General features: G+C 38.8%; 1 protein-coding gene across 2 annotated transcripts in view; it reads left to right on the plus strand.

Moving 5' to 3' along the window:
* Nucleotides 1-14,341, plus strand: part of slco3a1 (solute carrier organic anion transporter family, member 3A1) — a 78,392-nt gene extending 64,051 nt beyond the window's left edge. Inside the window, exons 5-11 of one of the 2 annotated variants that reach the window (XM_017704235.2) lie at nt 484-759; nt 4,173-4,337; nt 6,929-7,127; nt 7,450-7,618; nt 10,218-10,396; nt 11,522-11,586; nt 11,814-12,190. In XM_017704235.2, the coding sequence (XP_017559724.1) occupies nt 484-759; nt 4,173-4,337; nt 6,929-7,127; nt 7,450-7,618; nt 10,218-10,396; nt 11,522-11,586; nt 11,814-12,190 (1,430 nt within the window). Of the gene's footprint in view, nt 1-483; nt 760-4,172; nt 4,338-6,928; nt 7,128-7,449; nt 7,619-10,217; nt 10,397-11,521; nt 11,587-11,813 lie in introns of both variants that reach the window. The other variant, XM_017704234.2, reaches the window with a different exon arrangement.
* Nucleotides 14,342-19,345: the final 5,004 nt, after the last annotated feature.

Here is a 19,345-nt window from a genome sequence, read left to right on the forward strand (position 1 = left end):
TAGAAGAGAGTTTGTTCATCCTTTACTGCAGTAACAGCCTCTACTCTTCTGGTAGGCTTTACGCTAGATATTGAAACATTGCTTTAAGAAAAGGTTTGCATTCAGCCACGAGAGCATCAGTGAGATCAGGTACTGATGTTGGATGATTAGTTTTGGATCAAAAATGTCACTTTTGCTCATCCCAGATGTATTGGATGGTGTTCCATCACTCCAGGCAACACAGTTCCACTGCTCCACAGCCCAGTGCTGGTTGGTTTATACCAATGCAGACTGTACACTTTTTTTTGTATATATTGCTGCCCATTATGTCTTGAAAGAAATAACATTTTAATGTATTTATATGTACATAATTTTACCAAATGAGTGTGGCTTTCAAACGTTTGATATTAGTGTACGCATAATACAGCTTGGCTTTTTAGTTTAGTAGCTAGGTTTATGACATTTACTTATATACTCATGTGTAAACCTAATCTCCACCCTCAGGCAAGCTGGAAATCACCCCGGATGACCCGCAGTGGATTGGAGCATGGTGGGGGGGCTTCCTCCTCTGCGGTGCCTTACTCTTCTTCTCCGCCCTCTTCATGTTCGGCTTCCCCTCCTCACTGTCGGTGCGGCAAGAGGGCGGGACCGAGAGTGAGCAGGCCATGCTGCCGGCAGCCGTGGCTCAGGGCTTTGCCCGGTCCAAGCCCAGCAATGGCGTCATGCGCAACCACCAACCTGCCATTGGCAACAGTGTATCCTGTTGCGATCAGCTACAAGGTGAGCCCACTGTATAAATCAACTCCTCACCAATATAGTACATGAAGTAGAGAATGAAATACAAATCCATCAATAATGATTATATAAACACGAATAAATGTGAATGGTGTCTAGGGACAGTACAACATATTGTACTGATTTATACAGGAAAGGAAATGCAAATGCAGGCAAAGTCCAGGCCCATTCTATTCATATGAATCTGTTTTACGCATTTGGGAAAAACTCCCAAAGCCCACCAGCTGTTCATTCATGCAGGTTCATGGGGCTTTAGGTTTAAACACAGCTTAACATGACTTTAAAGTATGCACAGTTTTATCTGCAAAGGGTCGCTGTGGGTGTGAGTTTCTTTTTTCGGCAAAGGCACAGTGTAATAAGAGTAGATTTTGAAACACTAATAATACCTTAAACAAGCATGCCCTGTGCAAAAGGCTTGCATATAATTACTGTATATTGTAATAGATTACTGTATATTATTATGTATAGTTATATGCAAAGGTATAGGTACCCCTCCTCGAATAACATGTTTTTGTTCATTTTTTAAGTGAACATAAGTTTGCCACAACATCTGCATGGAACAAACTTTTTATTGCACAATTACCATTACAATTAAATTTTCTTTGCTGAATTTAATACACTGAAACTCAAATGTAGCATGTGCAAAAAATTCAACCAATCCACTATTTTTTTTGTAAAGTCTTAGAGATTATTTGATTCTCTTAATCCAAGTGAGCTGTTCATGGTTCTAGAGCATAAAGTGTTGACCCTTCAAACATCTCGGTGTGTTGTACTTACACTCAACAGCCATGGGCTCATCTAAGCAGCTCATGGAGGGAGTACGCAGAACAACGTCTATATAAGCCAGAGTCTTTTTTGGAATAAAATGCTGCGGACTGTTGAAATGATAATTAAGCTACACTCGCCAAAGCAGTATTTGGAGAAGTATGTCAATGAACTATGCCACTGCTTAAGCATAGGGTTGATTTGTTATGTTCTGGGGTTCTGTGGCAATGTGGGGACAGAGGGAAGAAGGGATTCTACTAAATATTGTCAAATCCTGGAAGATAATGTCCTTCAGTCAATGAAGAAGAGCTTAGACATCACAGAAAGATGCTAATCCAAAACACACATCGAAGTCAACATTAAACTATTTCAAGAAGTGAATGTTTAGGAATGGCCATGAGGTGCCTAAACATGTACACAGAACTGTATGCAGAATCTCCTGTTACACTTTGCATTTATAACCATAATATTATAAATATCTATAATCTGGACTGTATGCCTTCTGAGTATTTTACAAAGTTCTTCAAAGATCATTGTACTAAAGATTTATTGACTGTTTTTGTGATGCTGCTGTTCTCTGAGCTCAAGCTTCATACTTTTAGTTGTGGGAGGCCTGCTAAGCACAGTCAAGTCTTCCAGCACTTGAGTGGGAAAATGAAGCCCACACATGAAGGTAGAAGAGGTGTCCTGATGTATGTGCTGTATGTGTTTATCTAACAGCTGCAAACAAAAGGAAAATATTCATGAGCGCATATCTTGCTGCATATCTTTTTTTTTTTTTTTTTTTTTTTTCCCCTACACAGCAGAAGCAGCACAGCCGGAGACTTTGAATATATTTTTGCATAAGTTCTAGTACTCCAGTTGATAGCTTTATGGTGCTGTCTTTTTCAGTTGGCCAAATTGAGTTCGTCCTTGTTCCATAAATTTGGCTCTGCCTTTTTAAAACAGACGATAATCAGTCACTTAAAATTTTTGTACGGATGCAGATAATAGAAGTGTATTATCACAGCCTTTCCACACTCAAAGCATACTCATTGTTGGCAATAGAACCAATGAGTTATATACAGAACTTTAATCAAATAGCCAAAAATACTTAATTCCAAGAGAATAATTCTTTTTTTTTTTTTTTTTTGGTGCATTTTTGTGCACTGTAAGGCTGACCAAGAACGCACAGGGTCACTGATGTGAACCGCTGCTCTTATGAAGCATCCAAAGCTATTTAACTGCAAATGATGCTCTATTGTGAAAACTTTACAGCCTGTGTTTAATGAGGTGCTTCGGTCTTATGAAAATTACCTTAGCAGGCTTTTTTTCACAGGCCACAAATGCAAATAAGTATATGTATATTTATTTGCAGGGAAGCATTTATTGGGCTTCTTGACTGGATATTTTTTGGTGGTGGACCAATTTCAACCTAGCATTGGCACAGATGTTTGTATAGACCCCAGCAGCTGCCTGATACCCCAGCACACTACCATGCCGCTGCCATATCAGTTTCACTGACGTGAGAATGGTCACCTACATATTAGGTTTGGGAGAAACATCACTACAGTATATTGTGATATTTGGTGTTTATAGTATCAATAGTGTAGCTATTTGAATGCCGAAGTAGAAGTATTTTATTATTTACTTGTGAAAACTTTAACATGTGTAAAATAGGAGATGACCGACATCATTTTTCTAGGCCAGTACCAGTATTGATTAGGTAGGTAGACAAGGAGACCAGGAACTGAGATATGGGGCTGATATTCATTTGCCATAAATTTGTGCCATAAATTAGTGTGAAAATTTAAGGGAACACAGTTCTTAGACAAAATGAGCATTAAGCGTAATGTTTCATAAAATACTAACAGTAGAGTTTTGAACATTATTAAAAAAGAACTTCCAGAAAGTCCTTTGAAAGGCTTTGATTCAGGTTGTGAAGTACATTAAGCACGTGTATTAAACTAGCTTCAAAACCTATGATGTAATATTAAAAAGTTGTCTTGGAAATGACTGTTGAATTATTAAATGTGCTCATTTTTCTAAGATGTAAAAACTGATTGCATATCAGCTTTTCCCATTTTTTTTCTGAGGGAAGAGTTTATTTTATGCATACATTGCTGAAATATTAAACATATTATTGAATCCAGAATCAATAAGTTTAAAAACTGCGTCTAGATCCAAATCACTTAGAATTATTCAAGTGTTTGCCGTTTTTTCCAAGGATATATGAGGTTTCCTCATTAAATGGGAGAGACTGCAGATGTAGCCAGTAGGCCCGCATGGTAGTGCAGGTATATATGATGGATCAAGAAGAGATGTGAGCTCTTCAGCTCATGGCTCAAAACAAGTCCTGTATTTACCTATGAGCTTTTGAAGCTTTTTTTTTTTTTGCTGATATTGTAGAGTAGATAAGCACTTCCTTTCTTGCTTTGTTTTTCCTTTATTGTTATCTGAAATAATGGTTTTAATAAATGCCAAAGCTTTTAGGTAACAAGCACACAGGGTCCATTTGAGGTTCTTCAAGGAAATGGACCAGAATAGATGCTGATTTCTGTTTAGAAGGGTTGTTGTGGTAACCACTTATCTCGCTCTCGCTCTCTCTCTCTCGCTCTCTCTTTCTATCCTGGCTCTCTCTCTCCTCAACCCAGTTATTCCCAAGGTGACCAAACACCTGCTGTCCAACCCCGTGTTTACCTGTATCATCCTGGCCGCCTGCATGGAAATTGCCGTGGTGGCCGGCTTTGCTGCCTTCCTGGGGAAGTACTTGGAACAGCAGTTTAATCTGACCACCACCTCTGCTAATCAACTTCTGGGTATGGCTGGCACTTTACACATGCACATGCACTTTATATCTATGACTTAATTGAAATGATAGCTCAACCAAAAAAAAACAACCTCTTATACACTATATTTCCAAAAGTATTCACTCATACATCCAAATAATTGAATTCACGTCTTCCAATCACTTCTATGGCCACGGGTGTATAAAGCCAAGCATGCAGACTGCTTCTACAAACATTTGTGAAAGAATGGGTCGCTATCAGGAGCTCAGTGAATTCCAGCGTGGTACTGTAATAGGATGCCACCTGTGTAGCAAGTACATTCGTGAAATTTCCTCGGTACTAAATATTCCACAGTCAACTGGCAGTGGTATTATAACAAAGTGGAAGTGATTGGGAACAACAGCAACTCAGCCACAAAGTGGTAGGCCACATAAAATGAGGTCAGCAGATGCTGAAGCGCATAGTGCACAGAGGTTGCCAACTTTGGTCGCCAAGAGAGCTTCATGGAATGGGTTTCCAAGGCGACAGCTGCATCCAAGCCTTACATCACCAAGCGCAATGCAAAACGTCACATGCAGTGGTGTAACGCGCTGCCACTGGACTCTAGAGTGACGAATCACGCTGGCAATATGATGGATGACTCTGGGTTTGGTGGTTGCCAGAACAGTACTTGTCTGACTGCATTGTGCCAAGTCTAAAGTTTGGTGGAGGGGGGTGAGTTTGGTGTGAGTTTGGTTTTCAAGAATTTGAGCTTGGCCCTTTAGTTCCAGTGAAAGGAACTCTTAATGCTGCAGCAGACCAAGAGATTTTGATCAGCTTCATGCTCCCATGATGGCCCCTTCCTGTTCCAACATGACTGCACACCAGTGCAAAAAGCAAGGTCCATAAAGAAATGGATGAGTGAGTTTGGTTTGAAAGAACTTGACTCACCTGCACAGAGTCTTGACCGCAACCTGACAGAACACCTTTGGGATGAATTAGAATGGAGACTGCAAGCCAGGCCTTCTTGTCCAACATCAATGTCTGACTTCACAAATGCGGTTCTGAAAGAATGATCAAAAATTCAGACAAGCAAATACTTTTGGCAATATGTTACTAGATGTGCATGTTTAGTGTCCAAATGAGGTTAATTTTTCACTGGAACTAAGAGGCTAATGTAGCCCACAAGGAGTGACACTTTCAGGAAAGCATGACCACTGCCTGCTCAATAATATCAAATGATGTCTGATAGTGAGCTCAATGGCTAAAACTGTTTAAAAAAAAAAAAAAAAGAATATAAATATAAAAATATAAAATTTTTGATGCAGAAGTTTCCTTTCCTTTTGGAGTAACCGATAGAAAAGCTTGGACTTTCCAGTATACAAACTTTACTCTCCGCTGCTATTTAAAGGCTTTACAGCACCAAGTCAGAAGTTAGAACATGCTCTGTTTTCGTAAGACCTGTGATTAGGGCTGGGCAGTAAAACGACAACGGTAATTATCGTGATATCGCTCTACTTAGGAAAAATTATAAGAAAGGTTCGATAAATGTTCGATATAATACACCATTCTCACACGTCCACATTCAGCGAAAGCCCTGGTGGCGTTTTCTACTGCAAGGAAAGCGTCACTACTCTGCTGTTGCCAGGAGAGGGCACATTTCCAAGTTTTTCCACACGATTAGAGAGGGAGGGGGCGAGAAGTAAAAAAAATGGTTGCCAAATATACTTTAGCAACATCTGAAACATGGAGTTATACATTCCCTGTTTGAGTGGAGCGACCGGCGATCTGTTCTCTTGTGACCGAGTGTGAGTGACGAGGTCAACAAGTCATATTTAAGTATGAGTGTATTCCCAAGCAACAAATGTGAAAGAAGTGAGTTCATGTCAGTTACAGCCCTGATTTAAACGAAAGTAAACTGAGGACGCTGTGAGGCATTGGAGATTGACAGAACGCTATCTTTACAGGCTAGCTGTTTTTGGCCGCCAGCTAACTTGAAGCAGCGCTGCGTCACTCGCACAACATGGCAAATTGATGATACTGTAGATCAAACACGACACACAAGCACCACTTTCAGTTTAAATGTACCTGAAAGGAGGACTCTGTTTGACTGGTGTTAGATATATTTCCTCAAGCTACTATAGAGAAATCCAGATGTCTGTTAGCTGGTGTTTGAATACTGTGATATGCTCTGAGATGGATGCGGCAGGACTGATGCCAGCTAATATTTGCTGTTTGTACTAAGATGACGTTATATATCAACTGATAAGAACTTTGTTTATCGTGATAACATTTTGGCCATATCGCCCAGCTCTACCTGTGATGTGTCCCAGTAGATGCATCTTCTGCCTTCTTTTATGAGCCTGTGCTCACCTCTACCAAACTACTGAAAACCACCCAGTACACATTCTGTTTGTTGCAACATGTTTGTTTCAGAAACATACGATTTTGGAAATTGCAATTAACTCAAATAATTGCAGCAGTATAAACTTAAGAAGCAAACTTCATACACAAAATGTATTGTCTGATCGACTGCATTTAGGCAAAATTATTATTTATTTTTTTTATTTATTGTGATCTGTCACTGAGGAAATGTAGTATGTGACTAGTGCAGGTTGCTGATTCTGCTTCTTGCTGTGCAGGTATGACGGCCATCCCGTGTGCATGCTTGGGCATCTTCATGGGCGGTTTGTTGGTAAAGAAGCTGAACCTCTCCGCTCTGGGAGCTATTCGCATGGCTATGCTGGTCAACCTGATCTCCACCGCCTGCTACGTATCCTTCCTATTTCTAGGCTGTGACACAGGGCCTGTCGCCGGGGTGACCGTCGCCTATGGCAACGAGTAAGGAAGGCTAGGGCTACACTCAGGTGGCTTTTTTTTTCCCTTCCCCTGCCCACCAAAAGGGCTTGCTTTTGTTACCTTTGTTGACTTTTATGCAGTCATTGTCACAGCTGAACCAAAAAATAGCTTGGTTTAAAAAAACAAACAAAAAAAGGGCCTATATTGCAGAAATGCTTTCTTATACCAAATGAGCTCAATGAATGGAAAGCAGGTTGTAGGTAGCACTCCTCATAATAGCCATTCTGAGTTGTCAGTGAGTACAGAAATAAAATCAAAGGTTTGACTTTGAGGTGTGTGTGTGTGTGTGTGTCTGTATGTGTAGAACTCTGCGACCAAACACAAAACCAGAAGCTGCGTGCATCAGTAACTGTAACTGCTACACATCATCTGTTAGCCCTGTGTGCGGCTCCAACGGCGTGACCTACCTGTCGTCCTGTTTCGCTGGCTGTACCAGATCCTTCAGCACTGGAGTGCCTCCTCCTCTGATTCAGGTTATTATTCTTCTCATTCACACTTAATTCCTCCCTCTGTCCATCTCTGTTTAACTCCTGTGTTTTCCTACTGTATCTGTCTGCATCTTTCAAGGCTACATGTGTAATTTTTTGTTAAATATTTTTACTTTCTTAGGGTTGCATCTGACTTTTACATAGTGTTGTATTAATAATACTGAATGTCATTTAATTAAAGATTGAATGATAGTTTAAAGTACATTATTCTGAATTTTCAAATATTCAGATAATTATGAAAAATGTTTAAATTGAATAGTAAATTAGATTTTGTTTAATGCAAATTAGCTTCTCTCTAATGTTACAGATTCAAATATGGAATAACCATAAGATGAATTCTATACTCCACTAGAGGACTACATTTTTTTTTTAAATCTGTTTAGTGCATTGAAGGAAGCATAGAATTTCTACCAGAGCATCATAAAGGCTACTGTACATCGGAGGAGAAGCGCCGCACCGGTAGAACGACTCTGGTACTGGGGAACAGACAATGCAGCTAGAGAAGCTATAGCACTTAGGAAGCATCACAATAAAATGCAGATAAACGACTCTGCTCAGATATATTCAAAGGTAAAAAAAAAATAAATATCGTAGTGAGTTTATCAGGTCTGGCATCAGCTAACTCTTCGTGAACTTGTTGAGCTGAAAAATTATGAGGTGAATACAGACGATGAGCATGTATCTTAAACCTGTACAATGTACATTTTTTTTTGTTAAAACTAAAATAGCACTACTGAATCTGGAGACGAAAACACACTAAAATATGTTCGTGTACTGTTGCATGAAATAATTTAAAAGTCTCAAATGCTAAATCAACATTATCGTGATGAAGATATATATATATATATATATATATATATATATATATATACACACACACACACACACACACACACACACACACACACACACATACATACACACACATATATATACGTACATATACATACAGTACTGTGCAAAAGTCTTAGGCACCCAAGACACATTTTCAAAATCTATTTATTAGTGTAGTATGTGTTTATTTGCTGAAAAAAGTGTTAATATTTGAATAAACAAAATGTATAGAGTATTAATAATGGTTGTATATATATTTTGACCTCTCCTCAAGGAACCCCAGTGTTATGTGTAGTTAAAAGGCAACTCATGGTTTTACCAATCAGTGCTTCATTAAATTGTGCTCATGATGTAATTGATGATATTACATGATTATGATATGGTGGCTGTGAAGGTGTCAAGGAAAAATGGACCCAAGATATTCTTGTATATTGTGATAAACTCACTGCTGAGGTAAATCGTTTAAAAATTTGCTTAGATGCCTAAAACTTTCGCACAGTACTGTGTGTGTGTGTTTACATACATACATACATACACACACACATATACATATGTATAATAGTTAAGTAGGTGTGTGTGTGTGTGTGTGTGTGTGTGTGTGTGTGTGTGTGTGTGAATTTTTTCTGATGGTCTGTTTATGAATCTCTCACTCTCTGTATTCTGTATCTCTCTCTCCTGTGAGACATATGTTCTGAGCTCAGTCTGCCTCATGCACTCTGTGCAGCTGGCTTTCAGAAAAGGACACGTTGTCCTGCACTGAGCATTTTAATGGGCTCCTGCAATATGGCATCCCGCATACATTAACATACAAAGTGCGCTGCTGTCTACAGCAATGAAGGACAAACGCAACAATCCCTACACTCTCCAGTTATTGCAATTCAACACCAGTTCCCAACACACATTCACCAACTGCTGTATTCAGTGCAGAGACGGAGTGTGTGTAATCTCCACTGGTACGGCACTTTGGTTAAGGTGTTTCCACAGTTAACTGTTACTGATACATATTCATGACTGTGGGTGTAGCCTTTTACAGTGGAACTTCTAGGTGATGTTCTACCTGTTTTCTAATGTTAGTGTTTCTTGAGTATTCACTCCAGTCCTGGCTTTAGATGGATATTAAGTGACTATCAAAGACATAGTTGGAAAGGGCAACAAATTAGACAATATATTTTTGAATACAGTTAGCATATCATTTGGTGTCATTTATAATTGAAGGTAAATTTAACTTAATTTAATTTAAGAGTTTCATTCCAAAATGCCAGAACATCCATTTGTTACAATTTTCTTAAGGGGATCTCTGATGCTTTTGTATCTCTCTTCAATGATTGTTGTATTTGTATTGCTAGCACAGCATTATTGTTGGTAATGCTGTTGTACGTCCCTCTTGTGTATAATTTGCAGTTTTGCTAATAAAATAATACATAATGGAATTCATACACCAGATATTTACTCTCCAAAAAACATGCATCTTTTTTTCCCTACATCCTTTGAATACAGCTGACCTTTACATTGTCTCAGGATTTCAGATTGAGTGGACCAGTACAAATGCTCCAAAATGGAAAAGAAAATCTCATTACCTTACATTAAAAGTGTTTTTGCCTTCTTCTGTGAAGTTATCATTTTGGAGATGCTTGTTTTTTTGTTTTATTTTGTCTTTTGGACAGTGGTAATATATATTAATTGCAACATGAACAATCTCCATACTCCATACTATATGTTTTAATAGATTATTTCCCCTCTAATCCAATAGAACCTGACCGGATGTGCATGCATTTCCGGTGATGGTGATGGTGATTCAGCCATAGCCGTGCCAGGGAAATGCCCGAGTCCCGGCTGCCAGGAGGCCTTTCTCACCTTCCTTTGTGTGATCTGTGCCTGCAGCATGATCGGAGCCATGGCTCAAACACCCTCCGTCATCATCCTCATCAGGTAACAGAGCTTCTGCTGGGACGTGTGCTGCAAATCTGTTTTGGCTTCCTTACAAAAGGAATACCAGAGGATCTACACAAGATGCTTTGTGTACACATTTGATGCTTTTAGTGAATGGACTGCAGCCATTGACCTGCTTCTACTATGCTAGTTTGCTAACCGAGCCAAAACAAAGGTTTAACAAAGCACTGGTGTTCTGGATTTTGTAGCTCAATTCAGTTCAGTCTAATTACATTTTATTTGTAAATGTTGATAAAGCAGACACTGATAAAAAGCAGCTTTATTGCAGCCAGTATTGCCTAGATCCTGTCAGACACTCCTCACACACAACAAAGCTCAGTGAACTAAAATAGGACTTAAATAGAAACAACTGCAATAGAAGTAGAGTAAGAAGGAACAAATGTATATTGCATGTTTTATTACTGTATATGCTTTATATAAGTACACATAACTTTTTTTAATGTCATGATGATGTCAGTATCTAATTATATTTTTCAGTGTTTTGTTTGTATTACTTTTGTATTATTTTCAGCTTTCTTTTCAGGATATTTGTCTTCAATTTTTTTGAAAACAAAAAAAAACCTGCAGGGATATTTTTGCCTCCAAAGTTCAGTCTTAGAAGTTGGTTGCGTTTTCTGTTTCTCATAATCCAAATAATACTAATTACAAATTCCACTTACCTCACTCCACATAGCTTCTTAACAGCTAGTTGTCTTCTCATAGTGGAAAGATTGGAAGGACCTTTGGGTTTCTTCAGATCTGAAGCAAAAGTGAGAGCTTGCTTTTTCTCCTCGTGCTCAAAGATAGAAGCTTTAAGTGCTGTTTATCTAATCATGACAGTTTTGATGGCCCATGAGGTCTTGCGCAGTTGTTTTTATTTGACTTTTTTAATAAAACTATAAATACAACTTGGATGTAATCTCAGAAATATCTCCTTTAGTTGCTTGGGTGAATGTTAGTGTTTCTTCAGAAGATCAGAAGAGTGGAAGTGCTGAAGTGGCAGAAAAATAATGCCGAAAAATAAAGCGCGGACAAATGAAATACTAATAGATTTAATGTTACACGTAACGTTAGGCTTTCTTGTCATTTTGTGTTAAAACATTCTCAATCTTTCTACCCCCTTAGGACTGTCAGTCCAGAGCTGAAATCATATGCCCTCGGTGTTCTGTTTCTCTTACTCCGGCTGCTCGGTAAGACACATGAAATGAACAACAGAGCATCTCTCATCCACTGATGTCTAAAGAGCAACTGATGTTTTATTAATGCCCTGGGGGCTCTTCTAATACTTTTGGATTTGTGTAATGGTCTGTTAGTGTAATGTTATCCTCCACTGCTAGTTCCACCCATGCGAATCTCCTTAGCATTTATTATATCAGTCATTGATCCAGGATTACTAAACAATGTTTATATCTTGCAGGATTCATCCCTCCGCCTTTGATCTTCGGTGCAGGGATTGACTCTACATGCCTGTTCTGGAGTACGGACTGCGGGTCCAGGGGCGCCTGCATACTGTACGATAACGTGGCATACCGGCACCTGTACGTGAGCCTGGCCATCGTGCTGAAGGTCATTGCCTTCCTCCTCTACACCACCACCTGGCAGTGCTTGCGCAGGAACTACAAGAAGTACATTAAAAATAACGAGGCCTACGTGACGTCCACTGAAATCTTCTCCTCCGACATGAACCTGGACAGTCTGGGCAAGGATGTGGGCCTGAACCCAGTCAACAGGACAAAGTTTATATACAACTTAGAGGACCACGAGTGGTGCGAGAACATGGAGTCAGTTTTATAGTGGCCAGAAGAAAGCCACTGCTTGATGCATAAATATAGTTCTTTTGAAAGCTCACCAATCTGGTGTTCATTCTTTTCTTTTTTTCTTGTGGATAGAACTTTTTTTTTTTGAAAGGGTGACATGTTTAAGGTCCCTATGGTCACCATAGTGGACTGTTGCACTTTTACCCTACATGCTAATCGTTCGTTGGGTCCATGTCGTTCTTAGAAGTCATATCAAAGAGGCTGTTCATCCAGTGCCAGTGAACTATCTTGTGCTTGTTAGTCAAAGACATCTACTATACTCTCCAGCTGCATCCTCAGCTGCTAACAAGCTGGGCCTAGGCTAACGATCCATTAGTGGACATCTTACATGGACGCAACTGCGAAAAATGACCAGCTCTGCGTTTCCCATTACTTGAAAGGCGTTGAAGTGAAACTGAAGTTCCGTTAAATCTGTAATCAATTGTCCAGTTCACAGTTTCTTCTTAAGGCAAAGAAGACAAAAGAAAAAAAACAACAACTAAGCAGTTATATTAGGTGCATTTTCTGTGTTTAAGGCACGGATGAGAACAGTCATCCACTCTTCTTGTCTCGGTGTCTGTTTCGTCTAAGTAGCGGAGAAACTTTCGACTTCAGTATCCGCACATATCGTGTTAACGTTGTGGCCAAGAGACTTCTTTTGCAATAGAAATATGCTCTACAGCTCTATCATGAATTTCATATCACTTTTTATAGCTGCATTGTACCAAGCCAATATCAGTCTTTCTCAAAGCATTTGTTTGAGCTTCAATGTTCTTTTGACGGATGTCTTTTTCCTAGTAGGCGCTGTTGCGCCAGTTGCTTTATACTGTTACTATGTTATTCTGCATAGTTTATTAAGCCCAAAAATGTCTTAATTGTTTGAGGTAATTGAAACAGATATGTTATATATCTACACTGGTGCAATAGTTTGAAGGTGTATTTGAAAAAGCCAGAGTTTGAAATTAAGTAATAATTGTTCATTAACTTCTATTTGTTATTATTTTTTATTAGAGCAAACTATTTTGTTTGAGGAAGAAAAAAAAAAAATTTAGAGTTTGTTTTCCTTGTCAATGCGACAATGTCAGGTTGCCTAGATGAATATATTAATGTGTTTATGATTACAGGATTACTGTAGAGTATATGAATATATGGAAAAAGAAGAAAGCATGAGATGGACATAAAGGAGAGAAAGCAGAGGCAGGACTTTGTCTTAAAGTGGCAGTGATTCTGAACCTCTGTTCATGCAGTCTTGCTCATTCAAACTAAACGAAATGACAGCACTACTGTGAGCTGTTCTGTTCACATTTTGGTCAGGCAGGGCTGTCTAGGGCTCATCCCTGGGGCCAAAGAAATCTGACTTCACAGATATTGAAGCTATTTTGGTCAAGATCTCATTATAAGAGGAGACTGTTAGGCAAGACTAAAGGGACTCGAATTTATCGGATTGAATTTTTGTTTTCAGGCAGAAAGTGAACTCTGTCCTTATCTAGTTAATCCAAATTGATCTGAGAAAAGCTCATCTAACATCATTTAAGCTTTCCCTCAAATGGGAGTCATTTCTTTTGCCATTTTTAGGACCAATCAGCATGATCCATTTGACAATGAGGTGGTTCACTTAATGGCATCAACTAACTAAAAAAGATAGAAGGATCAGATATTGAGCTCTTTCTCAAGGTCTCTGCTGAGATCCCTACATACTCAAATAGTTCACTACTGGGGAATTTCACTAACTAGGGCAGACCCCAGGCTTTAGAGTGAGCCCCACTTTTAGGACATTTTTCTAGACAAAAGAGCAAAAAAGAAATAGATTCTTTACGATATAAAACACGAAATCAGACTCACTGCAGCTTTTGAGGTCTGTTGCATCTGCATGTGGAAAAAAAAGCCATGGTACGAGGATTTTTGTTTTTTGCTTGAGAGATTTTGATGCCAGATACTGATGCATACAGGTTATCCCTTTTGAATGAAACTAGTCATATGATTGATATAAAGTGTACATCATTGAAAACCTATGTAAGGCTTAATAGCACACTCTTTTTGTTTTACTGATAAAGGTCTCTCTGCAGTATAAGCATAAGTAGGATCCTTTTCATATACTTTTTGTATGGCAGATAACTTTTATTTTATTCTGCAAATAAATTATTTTTTAGAAAATGCTCAGGTTTCAGGACTGTTGTTATTAAGCGGTTATTGTTATGAGGGAAAATGAGTTTTTCACACACACAAGTGCTGCATGAGTTATGATAATTTACTGACCTGCCAGCTTTGAGAAAATATTTTGAATAGTGCAACAGTGTAGTGCTTAACAAAAAACATTTGGCACACAGTCACTGCCCCTGTATAATCAAGTTATTCAACAGGGTCTGCTGTACTCAATGTCCTCATCTGACACCAGGTTTAATTTAACTGTAAGGCACAAAGTACACTCTCTCTTTCATCCCATGATCTGCTCCTCCCGTTACCGTTATGAGTTTGGCTGCAATAATAAAAATTATGAATCCATTACTGTGAAATGTCACATGTCACACAGATAATATAACTTGGTTACTTTGCCAACTTAAATGCCTGGTGAACAAGCAAGCTAGCTTGCAAATTACATAATGTTAGGCTAAAGTTACTAATGTTAGATATTTTCCCAAATTTGGCAGGTGTGCTTTAACTTATTTCTCTATTTCAACTTTCCACGTCCACCACAGCCCATCTAGAGGGATAAAAACGGTTGTCTTGCTGTTGAAATGATGTTACACACATACATAGACATCTCATTGGCTGCTTCGGCCCGTTACTGTGACACATCAATGTGTCCACTATACTGGAACAGGCAAGACTGGCCCGTAAACAAATACAAGTAAATGGAGGAACTGCGAAATCTCTGGATAAAAAGCAATATAATATTTACATTTCTCAACGATTTCAATTAGTCGTTTTATAGGGAAAGGTTTATAATGTACATGGAATACAAAAAAAAAAAAGTTGTCTTCAGGCACTTCAAATATCGTTGGTTATAATTGCTACTAGACACGGCAGAAGTGAGTGTGTATCAGCGTTACACTCACATGAACTGAATTACTGATGGAAAACAATTCATTGGCATAAGGAGGCTGAAGTTTGTTTCTTACTAGACTTTTCAGTTCCACTTAAAATGATGCAGCAGTTACTTTGATAGTGCGCCAGTACTGGATACTGGAGTGTAAGATAAGTTAGCAAAAGTAAAAAAAAAAAAGATAAGCTTAAAAAAAAAAAATAAATAAAAAATAAAAAAAAGTACACACACACACACACACATATATATATATATATATATATATATATATATATATATATATATATATATATATATATATATATATATATATATATATATATATACACACACACACAAGCCAACATGGATGAAAATCTTGATTCTGAGCAATAAAGCTTATATGATTCCTCCCAAAGTCTCAGCTTTTATAGCTAGCATTTCTAATGTTATCACCAATATAAGTTAGTAGCCTGATTCTGGTGGCCAACTAGTTAGCTCTTAACATAAAGTTATAATGGTCAAATGCAACCAAAAGTACCTGTTCAGTCTAACCTGTGAAATATGAGAGATCTAGTTTGGATTGTGTGACTACATTTGTGAGCTGCACATGACTCCAGCATCTTTTTCTTTTCAGTTCAATCTTCCGAGACTTATAATAAGTTACCTGGACCAATACGGCAGCAAAGCTAACACATGATCCAGCGTCCAGTGCGGCGCCTATGTGTATATCTGTCTGTCATCCCTGCTTGTATTTTAGTTAATGAATCCAGTGCCATGACTGGTAGAACTCTTCCTCAGAAGGCTCGATGCTGCTGAGCTGAGCCTTACACACGCACAGCTGAACTCGCAGGCATCATCAGCTCTTTGTGTGCCTTAGAGGAACAAATCATGTGAGCGTCCTTTGATGTCAACATGCAAACAGATTGGAAGATGATTTAGCAATCAAACCCAGATTTACTCCTGCAGTTAAGTCAGTTGTTTGGAATCACAAAAATGCCTCTATTTTATCAAAGATAAAAAGCACTGATATTAAATAATAGCACACAAGGTGTCTCTGATCACACTCATCATTCTGTTACTGCTCCATGTGTAAAATGTACTAAATTCCTGAACTCAACTACTAATTTGTTTGACTTTAAACTCCTGCTGGTTTTAATTTCACATGATGGGGTACTTTATCAAAAAGGTTACCCGTTACAAATTATTGATTACTTCTCCTAAGTAGTAATGGGATTACTTCACTTAATACTTCCTGGGAAAATAAAATGTACCACCTGGAAAGGGAAAATTCATTCACAGCATAACCCTGGAAATGCACTTTGGGATGCAAGGAACCTGGATATCTTGGTCCTGTCACCTCATCAAAGTTGGCAACCCTGGAATTATGATGTGATAATATGAGGCTGTTTACCTTTCCTCAGGTCAACTTCATATCAGTCCACTAACTCTCACAGATGATATCAAAATTATGCCCTGAGTTCTTGAGCACTGCTTCATGATGTTTCAAAGGATCCCTCAAAACCTTAGTAGGTGGCCGTGTTTTAGTAGGTGGACTTTTGTCCGTTATTCACTGAGGCCCCCAATAATGTCATTCAGTGGCTGGAATTCTGAGAACCCCAAATTCTTTCATTTCAGAACTCACTATCAACTCATCTCACTAATCCCAGCGTATTCCCTCCTACCTCTCTAAAGCAACCTGCTGTGTTATATATTATCATATATAGTGGTTTGCATTATTTAACTGTAGGGCACTCCAGCTGCCACAACACAGCATGTCATTTGAGCCATTTTGTTCTTAAAGTTGGGCGCTTTCTAGCCGTTAGGTCACTTCTAGTGCTCTTGGCTTAACTCCCACGCTGCAGCCTTGTTTATTGAATTATTTTATGCAGTCTTCCTCAGCTGCTTGGGAAATACTGTGTAATTTGCTCTGGTTTAAACAACAATATTCTTACTGAAACCTCACTTCACACTTTCCTCAACCAGTGGTAATTCATGGGTTAGGGTTAGGGTTAACAGCTCAGAGCGCTGACTGAGAACAGACTGTTCTCAGATGGAAGCAGAGCACTGGCGATGCTCAGGCACATCCACCTTGTTGACTATGTATGGGCCGAGATAGGTCAGCTATCTCATCGTGTATTTTACCAGTCATGGGTGAGTCTGAAGTTGCTCAAGCCAGTGGCGACAGTGGCAAGGAAAAACTTCCTAAGGGCAAGAGGAAGAAACCTTGAGAGGAACCAAGACTCAGAAGGGCAACCCATCCTCCTCTCGTCGACACCGGATAGAAAACATTGTTAGTATAAAGTATTATAGTACAAAGCAGGAAAAACAGGTGGGCAGTGGTTAATTTAATTTGTTTGATTATGGAGCGGCAGCAGCGACATCCGAGGGTGAGGATTGCAGAGTGTTGTACAGCAAGAAGCTCAGTGGTGGTCAAGCTGGTCCAGAAGGCTGGCGAACAGTGGCACCCGATCAAGGCAGAAGAGGCAACAGCATCAGATGCACAGGATGGGCAGCTGTTCAACTCGGCAAAGAAAGGAAAGAAAAATGCAAAAAACTTACAAAAGTAAGTTTGGATGTCTTACAAAAGTAAGTTTTTAGCCTAGACTTAAAAACTGAGGCTGTGTCTGAGACCCAAACATTAACAGGAAGATTATTCCAGAGCTGGGGGGCTTTGTATGAGAACGCTCTCCCCCCTGATGTAGCTTTATTAATTCTAGGTACCAGTAGTAAGCCAGCACCTTGTGATGTAAGTAGGTGTGGTGGTTCATTGTAGGAGAGAAGTTCACTGAGGTTCTGAGGTGCCAGTCCGTTTAGAGCTTTATAAGTCTTTTTTTATAAAAAAAATTATAAATCAATGCGATATTTAACTGTTAACCAGCGTAGAGTTAATAAAACTGGGCTGATATGGTCAAACTTTCTGGTTCTTGTGAGGACTCTGGCTGCAGCGATCTGGATTAGCTGAAGCTTGTTAAGGCTTTCGCTGGGACATCCAGACAGCAGGGCATTATCGGAATCTAGCCTTGAAGTAATGAATGCATGAACTAACTTTTCTGCGTCCTGTAGAGATAATATATTTGTTAATTTAGCAATATTGCGGCGATGCAGTAAGGCTGTTCTGATAATATTAGTTATTTGTGACTCGAAGGACAGATCAGGGTCTGTCACGACACCAAGGTTTTTTTACAGACGAGCTTGATGCAACTGAGAAATTAAGTTTAATTGTTAAGTTTGACAATTTGTTTCTAACTGCTTTTGAACCAAGAAGCAGGACCTCTGTTTTATCCGAGTTAAGTAGGAGAAAGTTACTCAACATCCAGTCTTTTATACAGTCCACAATCTTGCTAAGTTTCATTTTATCATCTGGTTGGCTCGATATATATAACAGAGTGTCATCGGCATAGCAGTGGAAATTTATGCCGTGTTTACTGATAATGGTGCCCAATGGAAGCATATATACTGTGAATAATATAGGTCCTAAAACAGAGCCTTGTGGAACACCATACTTTACTTTTGTGAGGACAGATGATTCCGTGTTTACATTAACAAACTGATAGCGATCAGTGGGGCAGAGCCTGAACCAGGAAAGGTACAAGGTTTTCTAGTCTATCTAGTAAGATAGCGTGGTCTATTGTGTCAAATGCAAGATCAAGGAGAACTAGCAAAGACACATTTCCTTTGTCAGAGAAAAAAAAAAAAAGATTTACAAATTTGACTAGTGCTGTCTCTGTACTATGATGTGGCCTAAAACCAGACTGAAATTTTTCATGTATATGATTCCTATACAAATAGGAACTTAATTGTTTTGCTACTGCTTTTTCCAAGATCTTAGATATAAAAGGGATATTTGAGAGGTCTATTTAGCTTTCTTTATCAATGGTCTAATTACTAATAGTTTGATTTTTTGGTTGTATCCAAGGTTAACAGAGCAGTTTATTATTGACAGAATAGGCTTGGTTATTTCTGGCAAAATTTCCTTGAGTAAACCTGTAGGAATCGGATATAACATACAAGTAGAAGATTTTGCGGCAAAAACTATTTTAACTAGTTAATTTTCTTAAAGTAAGTTAAATGATTCCAGCCTCTCTGCAGTGATTATAATATTCTCAAGATTTAGACGGGCAGCAGGTT

This window comes from Pygocentrus nattereri, chromosome 7, assembly GCF_015220715.1.
Source record: "Pygocentrus nattereri isolate fPygNat1 chromosome 7, fPygNat1.pri, whole genome shotgun sequence".
Lineage (NCBI taxonomy): Eukaryota > Metazoa > Chordata > Actinopteri > Characiformes > Serrasalmidae > Pygocentrus > Pygocentrus nattereri.